Source organism: Bos mutus, chromosome 9, assembly GCF_027580195.1.
Source record: "Bos mutus isolate GX-2022 chromosome 9, NWIPB_WYAK_1.1, whole genome shotgun sequence".
Classification (NCBI taxonomy): Eukaryota; Metazoa; Chordata; class Mammalia; order Artiodactyla; family Bovidae; genus Bos; species Bos mutus.
In genome coordinates this window covers 49,488,674-49,501,209 of record NC_091625.1, presented here as the reverse complement: position 1 = coordinate 49,501,209, position 12,536 = coordinate 49,488,674, and the positions used below count along the sequence as shown (strand labels likewise).

Here is a 12,536-nt window from a genome sequence, read left to right as displayed (position 1 = left end):
TGGCTGTTTTATAGCTTTCTGCTTAGTCCCAGAAGAAAGGACATTTTTCTTACTAATATAGCCTCCTCATAGATTTCAAGCCAAAGCTCCTAATTCAAAGAAGTGCTAATCCATTTGCAAAGCATCTTAGTGAAGGAGTAATCACCCAGCCATAATCACTATTACGAATCATAATTACTTTATGATTTCTTCTAATTACTAAGTGGTTTTTAACAACTATGAATAGATGAGTGCTCTTAGGAGCACAGACATTGGTCTGGAAGCCAGGGTAATGTCTCATTAAAGAACCGCAGTGCTTTTTTATTTGGAGGTAGGATAATGTGGCAGTGGGGAATCATTACTTTTACAGACTTTGTCATTCCCCCACGGTATGCTAAAACCTAGAGCCATGGCCTCGAGTAAAACATTAAGCTGGGGAGAAAGGCAGCGAGAACAAGGGAATAGGGGCAGAACAATCTAAGAGTGAAAACTCAGAAAATGACACTGTGATCAAGAATGCCAAGGTCTGAGTTACCATATGTTCCTTAAGAAAAAAAAAAAGGAACATCTTACAGAAAAAAACAAATGAACCTTTTGGCCAATCTGATAATAATGTCATATCACTCTTTTGATCAAAATTCCTCCAATGGCTTCTCTTAGCACTTGAGATAAGCTCCTAACTCCTCAGCCAGGCCAAAGACACCTCAGCCCTGCCCTGCCCACTCTTGCCATCCAGGCTTTCCTGTTGTTCCCTGACAAGTAGCTCACGACCTTTCCATTTGCTATTCCCTCTGCCTAGAATTTTTTCCCCCAAGGATTTCTCATGAGTTTTCTTTCATGTCACTCAGTTCGCTGTTCAAATATCACGTGCTCAGAAAAGTTTTCCTCAATTGTTCTATGAAGAACAGGCTTCTCTATTATCTTCAGACTCCTGCCTTATTTTTTTTTTAAACTCATTTACACATTCCTGAATTTATATGTTTATTTGTTAACTTGTTTGCTAATTTCATTATGAAGTTCCATAATTATTGGAACTTCATCAGCTTAGTGTGCTGCAGTATACTCCATGCCTGGACATAGTGTATCCTCAGTTGCTGCTGCTGCTGCTAAGTTGCTTCAGTCGTGTCCGACTCTGTGTGACCCCATAGATGGCAGCCCACCAGGCTCCCCCGTCCCTGGGATTCTCCAGGCAAGAACACTGGAGTGGGTTGCCATTTCCTTCTCCAGTGCAGGAAAGTGAAAAGTGAAAGTGAAGTCACTCAGTCGTGTCCGACCCTCAGCCACCCCATGGACTGCAGCCTTCCAGGCTCCTCCGTCCATGGGATTTTCCAGGCAAGAGTACTGGAGTGGGGTGCCATTGTATCTTCAGTAAATATGACTAAATACAAGAATAGCTAACACTAAGTACTGCAGATGAGCAAATGAGCAGTGTTCTCTTCTTTGCCTATATTAACTAATTTAATCTCCCCAATAATTCCATGAGATACTTATGGAGGTGATAACACAAAAGTCACAGTTATGGAATCACTCTTTAATTGAACTATAGGTTCTTTTCTTTAAAATACAATGACTATAAAAAGAACAATTCAGAAGAATTAATGGACAAGAAACTGTCTTTTGAGAAAGTGACCAGGATATATAAATCTCTTGTTCTGTTACTAAGTCCTGTCCGACTCTTTTTGTGACCCCAGACTCCTCTGTCCATAAGATTTCCCAGGCAAGATACTGGAGTGGGTTGACATTTCCTCCTCCAGAGGATCTTCCCAACCCAGGGATCAAACCTGCATCTCCTGCATCAACAGGTGATTCTTTACCGCTGAGCTACAGACTAAATAATGGCTAATGTATGAGGGCCAGTAGAGGTCTGATGACAACCAAAGAGATTAGAGAACAATTCATTAGTTGTTAAGTATAAAGAAATATGGCCAGAATTAACAAACAAATAAAAAAGGGTAACTGTACTGTTTTCATTAAGTGAAGTTCAGTTCTCAGTCGTGTTTGACTCTTTGTGACTCCATGGAGTGTAGCCCACCAGGTTCCTCCATCCATGGGATTTTCCAGGCAAGAATACTGGAGTGGGTTGTCATTTCCTTCTCCAGGGGATCTTCTCGATCCAAGGATCGAACCCGGGTCTCCCGCATTGCAGGCAGACGCTTTACCATCTGAGCCACCAGGGAAGCCCCTTAAAAATCCCCTCAAACTTACAAAAGTAATATTTTCTATAAAACAAGATTCAATAAAATAACAACTTGCTCTTGTTATATCACACATTAGGATACACCTTAACACACTATTTTTATATCTAGAGAGTTTATAAAAAGTTTATCTGAAACTGTGTTAATACAGTTTAAAATTATTTTTTAAAGCACATAGTGTTTCTATTGTGTTTCTCTATACTATTACATAAAGAGAAGGTCTGGCATGTTAGTTAACGTAATGAGCTGTATATCTCTCTCTACACCAACGAGTATTTCTATGGTCACTTTTTAAAAATTCCATGTTTCCAAAACAATGTAATACCGAAGGACTCTGAATTATACTAATAGGGGCTTGGGAAGGATATTTAATTTTTCTTTAGGATGTTTAATTTTTCTTTTGCTCTATTATATAGAAAACGATACTGTATACATAATACAGTATACTAAATAAAGTATATTTAGTTGGCTTTAAGTATTGGGAATGACCACACTTATTTACCTACTTGGCTGCTTTGTGAAAATAAAAGGCAATACTTCAGCATTATTTCTATTGGGAAGATACTTAGGACAGGAACCATGAACCTAATCAACACTACTGAGGATGGAGCTAGCATAGGTTTTTGAACTGCTCCACCTGCTGGACCAATGAAACCCTAAGCATAATTTCAGAGTACTTACATTTTACTGGGATGAAATTAGAAACATTTTGAGCTGAAACCAATTTCTAGCATATGGAAATTATATTTTAAAATGTTTTATTCACTATTAAAGTTTCTATTTATTTTTCACTTATTTTTATGGTCTAAATAATGCTCTACTTACTCAAAGTAGAATGAAGTGACAAATGGTTAGAATTTAGGGAAGAGATTTTATCCTCGGATAGACAATAACCTTCAATCTCACATTTTCATTACATTTTTATTTCCCAATGTCATTGCATGTGTACTGACAATTCTAGTTATGATATCATTAAGTTAAGCAGCGAGTTACTACCAATGATAAACAAAACTATATTCAAAACCAAGTTAACAATGATTTACTTTGCCACGTGATTCATGATAGGGTTCCCTGAAAAGCAGACTACCCTGGAGTTTTATAAATATGACTTAATTTACAGGAAACCACTCAAGATTTTATTTGTAATTTAAAAATGTCTAAGTGGAATCTCCTTTTGCAAATGCTTTTAACATGACCCCCAGGAGCTCGGTGATCCAATCTTGCCCCCAGGCCAAGCTAGTAAGTTGGACTTTTGAGGACAATGTCAGCAACTCTTCTGCCATGCCATAAGCAGGACTGAACACTTTCTGTGAAGAGACAAAACTATTTGGAGCAGGCCCAGCAGCAGAGACAGATATACGTGGCACAAGCCTGTTTCTTTGTTTTTATGAGGTTCTTTGGGATCTAGTACAAATATCCTTAAAAGACATAGCTCTGTCTTCTATTTCCTTGGTATTCCCCCAAGAGTGCTGAGTATTGGCGAGAACACTTTGCAAATCTTAATTGTTGTTGACAAGCCAGAATTATTTTTTATACATGGCTTAGGATAAGAAGGTTAATGGTACATCCATTTTTTTATACCTTAAAAAATTACATATATATATGTGATTATAATATTATATGTATAATAATAAGTATATATGTAATTATTTATATATATGTACACACACACACACACCTTTTTATATACCTTGGGCTTCCCTCATGGCTCAGAGGGTAAAAGAATCTGTCTGCAATGCAGAAGATCCAGGTTTGATCCCTGGGTTGGGAAGATCCCCTAGAGAAGAGAATGGCTACCCACCCCAGTATTCTTGCTTGGAGAATTTAATGGAGAGAGGAGCCTGGAGGGCTACAGTCCATAGGGTCACAAAGAGTTGGACACGACTGAGTGACTAAATTATTTTTTTTATATGCCTTGCTTTGTAAATTTAAATAAAAGGGAAAAATAAGATTCAAGAAGATGAAAAAGAAAATGCTCAATACAAAACCCAGCAAAGGGGAAAAAAAGAGAAGGGCATTTAAAAGATTGCTGGGGGATAAGAATTCTAATTTCAGTTCTGCCCTTTGGGAGCAGTTTTTGTATTATTTTTTTCCATACAGATTTCTGTCATTTTGAGCAAAACTGGGTCTCTGATGTTTGAAAAAATGAGAAAGTTAAACTAGGTGATAATGAAAGAAATATTAAAGCTATTCATACTTTGGTAATCTAAACTCATTTCTTAGTTAACAACCCTATTTAATCAGCAACATTTGGAATTCCAGTAATTGTTAGTTGTTATTCTGTGGGAGAGAATAACTGAAAGCCAAAGAGTAACTTGAAAAAAAAAGTATAAAAAATTTAAAACAGGTCAAATTTCAGGTAATATTACAAATACGTCTTAGGCTCACCAGAACATCATTAGCTTAAAAATCATTAGAGGAATCTACTATATCACACCAGATCTATCTGAGAAATGAAAGTTTTCACCAGGAAAACTTTACTTCCATTTTTTCTGAGCTGAGAAAACCTTGTAAGTGTGGAAAGCTAGGAAGAAGCTAAGGAAATAACAGAGAATAGGGAATGTCTCAAGGGAAACAGACCAAGAGAAGTAGAAAGATACCTTTTTTTTTTTTTAAAGACATCTGCCATCTGTGCCTCTCCTAAAGATGCCAACCAACTCCCCAGACTGAAGGTTAGGGAAGCTCTCCTCATGAACCCTGGAAGATATCCCATTAGGTTTCCCCACTAGGATGATAAAGAGTAGCAGATGGGATCCTGCGATTGTCAGAAGGTTATTTGGAAATGGAAGGCCATGAGGTTGGTGATGTTCACTGTTACTCAGTTAACCTTTCCTCCCTTTCATTTTTCCTTTAATGAACTCAATTTTACATGTGCGGTTCCTTACCAACGGTGTTCATATACGGCTTGTCCTTTTTATTTATTACATTTAAAACTTCTTCCTTAGGAAAAAAAACTCTTGTTCATTTTTCCAAGTCTATAAGAAAGATACGTTTGTAATTTTCAACCAAAAGATCTGTGGTTGTGTCCCAAAGAGAACAAAATTTAAGCATTAAAGATGTTGTATTACTGAAAATCTTCTCTATATGGGCAAAGAAAGAACCAGTATGTTTTTAAAGAAAGCAGTGCAGAGAACTGTCAAACCTGGAAATTTATTAATATATCAAAATTTTATCGCTTTGGAGCTTCCCTAAATTTGGAATGGTTCAATTTTACATTAACACATGAAGCCCATAATTTTAGTCAAAATCCAAGGCTTCATGGAAAAATGAGAATCTCACAAGTTTTCAGATTGGATATTTGGTATATAATCTCATTTCTCAGTGTAGTCACTAGAACCTTAACAACTGAGTATATCTTTTTAAAAACAATCTATTGAAAATTTAAAGTGTGTTACTTTCAGGTGTACAGCAAGATGATTCAGTTATACACATAATTTACTCTTTTTAAAAAGATTCTTTTCTCACATAGGTTATCACAGAATACTGAGTAGATGTCCCTGTGCTGTACAGTAGCTCTTTGTTGGTTATCTATCTTTTATATTTAGTGTGTGTAGGTTCATCTCAAGCTCTTGGTTTATCACTCCCCGCCATGTTTCCTCTTTGGTAACCTTATGCTTGTGTTTGATATCTGTTAAGTCTGTTTCTGTTTTGTAAACAAATTCATTTGTTTCATTTAGATCAGAATACATTTGGGACATATTTTGCTTTCTTTCAAAACTATGAATACTATAGCAAGCATATTATGAAAAATTCACTCAAATTTCCCCTGACTTTGAAATCTCTTCATTCTATTACTCTGTTAAAACAGGCTCCTTCTAAAACTCCACTGCACATATCAAATCACAATCCATTATTTGCCATGATGACAGGCATTTTCTACTCTACTTGGCTGTCAGTGCCAACATCATTAAGAGATTCTTCAAATTACTTTTTAAAGGTCCTTTTCCCTCAGGATTTTCACTTATATCTAATTAGACTACTTACTCCATGCCATGTAATCCCTGTTGCCAAAACTGCTAAATGCTTCAATAAGTAGGAGGAGGGCATCAATGGAGCAAGACAGATGTAATGTCATTGGTTAACAATAGAAGTGTGAAGCAGCTGCCTTAATTATGAAGCTTATTAATTCATGGTGTTAGAAAAAAATCTTGGCAAGAGTTCTTATAAAGTACCTAACCTTTCCAAATAGCATCATATTGCCTAAAACTTAAAATATACACTTTCAATAAAGAATGTTGAAATAATTATTTTGCCAGTAATTAACACCTGTGTTTAAAACCTGTAAGTCTACGTTACAAGGTCACACATAATTTTAAAAGTAATTCTGCTTCTTAACTGACTTTTAAAAAGTATCTACCATCACATTTCAGTACTTAAAATTTTTTTACAGTTGGAATTAAATCATAGAATAAGGATAAATTATGTCTAAGAGAGGAAGTAAGGAGCAGGGAAAAGAGTTCTAAACAGCTACTTCATATAAAACCTGGGGAAACTTAAAATATCCTCATCAAACATCAGTAGTATTCTCTACATAATATTAACATTTACCATGAAGTGTTTGAGTATTATAAATAATGTATATTAAATGCCTGGCATGTTGTAGGTGCTTCACAAAAGGTAGTTGGTATAATTGTTTAATGAATATATTGAAAAGACAAGATTCAAATAAATGGGTTGCTATCATAGAATAAGTGAAGAGAAATGGTCTCAATATAATCTTCAGTTTTACACCTAGATTATTTTACTATTTTTACTATCTTTACTCTTTATAGAATATTTTATTATCATTTAAAGACAAAAAAAGAAAAAGACAATGACAACTAAAAATGTAAGCCAGAAAACAGCTCAATTTTTTAGGAAGAAGATAGGTGAAAATGGGATTTTCAAAAGAGGTGTTAGTAGAGAAAAAAACTTTAGTGGGAGTGTTTTCTGTTTAGGTGTTGACTAAAACAAAAGATTTATATTTAATGAAGTTATAATTAACAGGAATTAGTTCTTGAGTGTGTAACAGACTGTCACATTCAGAGAAACAAATACCACCCCCATATATTCTGAAGGATAAAAAATAGTCCAAGTATCTGGTGAACCCAGAGAAAAATACCATATAGATGATACATTTTCATCTAAGCCTCATCCTTGCCTTTTCTGAAACAGAATGATCAGCATCTACCATACCAAATATGATATGCAAAATTCCATTTTCTCTTTTAGTTCTGTTAGTAGTTTTATCATTTGTAAATATTTTCTAGTCCTTTTTGAATCTATATATTTTTGGCCTACATTATATTTGTCAAGTGAAGTAATAAATTCTCTGAGTTTATTACCTGCAGGATCAGATGGAGCTTCCTATTAATTATGAAAGTTACCTGTGTTCACAATCTATTCTTACAGTTCATGATTTTAATATCTGTTAACTGATTCAAAGCCTTTACCTCTTTAGATTGAAATGCTCCAATAATATACTTTTCATCATTGGAGCAGCTCTCCTGGGCCCATTCTTTTGAATGATGTTCTTTTGATGTGTGGCCAGCAGAAACGTATATAGCAAATCTTACGCACAGGAAAGATTAACTTGAAGGAAGAATACCGTATCCTATTTTGTTTTTAGAGACTCTTTTTCATGGTGGACAATATTTTGCTGTGATTCTTTGAGTATCACATTTGCTGGGGACCTCAGGCAGGAGCAACACCTAAGTCTTTCATAGTTTATTACCATGCCCATAGTTTATCTGTATATTAATACACACATACACAGAGTTTGTCACTAATGTTCACTATTCTATCTCATGCCCCTAGAAAGAGCGTTATACATTATAGGCATCAAATAAGTATTTCTTAGATGAATCAATACATAGTCTGTGGGTAGAAATGTGACTGATGGAGTTTAATATGGACTTGAATAGAGTAAAATATTAAAGATAAACATCCAAATTATACATACTTCATCACGTGCTTAAAATAGAGTTTAGTTTTCATCTTTAAACTCATCCTTTGTCAAAAGGGTGATATTGTCAATAGAGTAAATGCTATTCTGCAAAATACCAGGCTGATCCTAACCAGCCTACTGACAGAGGAAAAGGACAAAAAGGACAGAATTCAGAAGACAGGGTACACATGTACCTAATGTTAGGGATTTTTTTTTAACCAAATCTGACGACTTTTTGCTATGGAACACTGTTGTAGAGGGAAATTTTAAGGGCCAAAAACACTGTGAAAGGAAGCATACCATGAAATGACCTGATTCTATGGCTTTCTCTTTTTAGTTTTTAAAGAAAAACTACTGGCAATAAAATTGTGAAAGTGTGAAAATGTAGTTGCTCAGTCACATCTGACTCTCTGCGATCCCATGGACTACAGCCCGCCAGGCTTCTCTGTCTGTGGAATTCTCTAGGCAAGAATACTGGAGTAGATTGCCATTCCCTTCTCCAGAAATGAAAATTGCTCAGTCATGTCCAACTCTTTGCAACCCCATGAACTACACAGTCCATGGAATTCTCCAGGCCAGAACAGTGGGATCTTCCCAACCCAGGCATTGAACCAGGTCTCCTGCATTGCAGGTGGATTCTTTACCAGCTGAGCCACAAGGGAAGCCCAAGAATACTGGAGTGGGCAGCCTATCCCTTCTCCAGATCTCCAGACCCAGGAATCGAACCAGGGTCTCCTGCATTGCAGGTGGGTATTTTACCAACTGAGATATCAGGGTTCATGTGTTTTTAAATGCCTGGTAAAAGTCAATGAATGTTTTAATATTCTTTATTCATTCTATTGTTACCTTCTAGTTTGTTTTCTCTGCACCAACAATAATCACATTGGAACATAATTAGAACACCTAAAATAAAAATCTTAATGAACATAATTTCTGCATGTAATTTAACCGAAAGTTAAATATAATATGTAGCCTAAAAAATGAGAAAACTTTATGCACTGCCAAAGTTAAACTGATGAAAATGTTACAGTGAATTCAAAGTAATGCCCAAGAGAATAGAAGCTTTTCAGTTGTGATCTTTTCAGGAATACTAAAAATTCCTCTTAAAAATAATTAAATTTTAAAAATAAAAAAGTTTGAAAATGACTTTAGAAACTTTAGTGACTGTATCTAAGTTAAAGGAGACGCTGACAGCAAATACATTACAATACTGTGTTGTTCAAAACATAAGGTGACATTATTAAACACTATAAAAACAAAAACAGTGCTGGTAGACAAGAGGACTTTCACGTACGCTGTTTTTCTTTGCCTTCCTGTGTTTGTCATACCCTCCTCTATAGCTCCGCTTGACCACTTCTTTCTCCTTGCTTCAAAACCTCAAGGAGATTAATATGTAGTTTTGGAAGTGAGAGCAGAGATGATAATGAAGCTATGTTGAGACTCACTTAGGAATCTCAGGTGTGGCCACAGAATAATATTTAAAAACACTTCTCATTGAAAGAATGATTTCTAGAAATTGCATTATAATTACTTCAAACACAGTCCTGATTTATTATTTAATGTTTCTCTGTTATACTTACGTTCTTGTGTACATATGGTTTTTAAACAAGAAATTAGCAAGCAAAAAAGCGGTACCTACAGATCTCCTTTTCCTACATTTGAGTCCTACACTCCTAATGCCCCAACATCCTCACTTAAAAAGAGGGCTCACTTAAATATTACAGACTTAGTTAGATACTACTGAGCAGAAGCTGAGAGTTTCCTGGATCAAATACCATAGGATGAAGACATTAGATCATTGTTGCTGTGGAAATCATCAAGGGGGCTTGCTGAACAATATCTACGTAAATATACTGTAGTTTACTTTAAATACATTTGCAGATGATTCGTTTTTCTTATTATTCACAAAAGAGTTGACTCTATTTTAATAAAGCTGTATCAGGAGATTAGCCTAAGTCATTTTAGGCAGTGTGATACTGGAAAGAAAAAGGATGCTGAAAGGATGTGAACAGACCACTTGTTTTGATCAATGTCTTTTTATGTAAAAGACAAAAGAGAAAAATGATTGAATTCCCTTGGTACTATATACATTTGTGGGCTTCTGTAGTAGGTGGTTTGATCCCTGGATCAGGAAGATCTCCTGGAGGAGGGCATGTCAACCCACTCCAGTATTCTTGCCTGAAGAATCCCATAGAGAAATCTGGCAGGCTACAGTCCATGGGGTCGCAAACTGGTGGATACAACTGAAGCAACTAAGCAGGCATGCACAAATAGTGGGTGGAAGAGGATACAAAATGTAACAGGTATATGGTATTCACAGGAGGATACAGAATGTAACAGGTGTATGGTATTCACAAATCTTTACAAAAACAATATGCACCTAGTCTTAACATGATATACTTTAGACCTCCCACCTCAGTATTTTCCACCTCACTCTGTGTGTGTGAGACATACACACACACACAGGAGAGGCAGAACAGGGTAGTGGTTAAGAACTTATACTAAGGTGCGAGACTGCGAACTACTCACCGGATGTGCAACCCTGGACAAGTTGGTTAATCCTTAAAACATGAATAATAATGGGATTTTATCAATATCAAATTAGTGACTGCTGTTAGGATTAAATGTTTATCAATGTGAAGTTCTTAGAATAGTGTCTGGCACATGAAAAGTGTTATCTATTACTGTGTGATCCCAAGCACTTTAAAATACTAAATTAGGCAAATACATTAATGTAGGTAAATATGAAAGAAACATTATATTCTTAAATCTAACAGATACTAGTTTAAGATGCTGGCTGAAATTAATCATTATTTTACTGTCTTTCTCCTAATTTTGTTTTTATGAATCTGTCTAGAAAATGATAAAAAAATCTCATTCTTAGAAATCTAAAAGAAATTCTTAATTAAAAAATATTCTTATCTCAGAAATGAGTTAATTTGACAAAATATAATTTTTTGATAGCTGTCTTGTATACTTAATCCTCCTCTCATTTCTATAGAGCAAACAATAGGAAACTGATTTATACAGGATCCATCCACCCATCCATCAATTCGTTAACAAATATTTTCTGACTCATTACATTGTATGTGGCCCTATAACACACACAAAAGCTATACACTAGTTTCTCAAAGGGAAAACACTGAAAAATCGGAAAATTGTGAGGATACTGATGCCTATTGAGAATGATAAAGCAATAGGAAAGGTAGGAAAAAAGCTAATAATAAGTGAACTACAGCAGACTCAGTGACTTTATAAGAGAAGGCCCTTAAAGACATTATAGTCCAAGGGGTCTTAATTTTTTTTAAAAGTACCAACATATCTGAGGGGTAAAATACAATATTTGCTGCTGCTGTTCAATCACTAAGTTCTGTCCAACTCTTTGTGGCCGCATGACCTGCAACATGCCAGGTTTCCCTATCCTTCACTATCTCCTGGATCCCAACTAATATGCCAACAAAGTTTTATGGTAAATTATTATACATAAAGTCAACAAAGAAAAAAAATAATACATATATAATATGCAGGAAAGAAGTGAAGAAGATACCGCTAATAGTAATTTTAACTTCAATATTAAATTTAGTTCACAGCTTCCTGGCAAAAAAACCAAAATAAGCAGAGTATAATTTTTTACCATGTGATAAAGCTGACTGTATATTTTTTTCTTGGAAGGGGGGATGGGAGGAGTTAACTTTTCTGGCAATAATTCTAAGAGAACTTAATCAAGTGGCTCCTTATGTTAAAAAACTTCAGCAATACCATGGATTCCATAGAATTCCTCAAAAAAGCAATAAGAAAAGCTTTCAACTATAATTCACAAAGCTTATTACACTGAAGGATAGGGTAATCACCTGGCTGCTGAGGACAGCCCAGTTTATAACTATTATCCCGGCTTAAATATTAATAGTGCCAGATTCCATTCTCAGGCTGACTCAAGTTTGGATGATAAATTACGTGGTCATCTTATCCATGGGGAATCTGGCCCAGTTATATTGCTTTGTAGTGATCTTTGACAGAGCAACGAACTTCATACAGTTTCTGCCAAATTTCAAGAGGAACTAGAAGGCAACAGTTTAAGACTCAAATTAAAAGAGAAGGTATAACACATACAAAATATAATCCCTTTATATTAAAAACAATGCAATAATATGAAACTCACACTTAGAATTGAAAGCAATTCTTCAGTCCCACATTCAGGTTTTAAACGCTCCTTGAACATTTTAACTGTTTGGTGCTTCAAATAGTAATAAGAGGCAATGCGGCCATATGTCAGAGGCTCAATGCTCCGATTATCCTATTTCAGAAGAAAGATAAAGTAATGTAAATAGAAAGCACAATAAATATGTTCATAATGTTAATAATTCATACTGCCCGTTGCTATCGCAACATTTCATTACAGTTTTTGACTATGGTTAGCAAAAGCCCTATTGTTAGAA

General features: G+C 35.3%; 1 protein-coding gene across 1 annotated transcript in view; it reads right to left on the bottom strand.

The window, feature by feature from the left end:
* The window catches only part of ASCC3 (activating signal cointegrator 1 complex subunit 3), a 338,210-nt gene that overhangs the window by 64,082 nt on the left and 261,592 nt on the right, over positions 1-12,536 (bottom strand). The window contains exon 36 of the mRNA XM_005902613.2: positions 12,260-12,394. Coding sequence (XP_005902675.2) covers positions 12,260-12,394 — 135 coding nt within the window. The remainder of the gene's footprint in view (positions 1-12,259; positions 12,395-12,536) is intronic.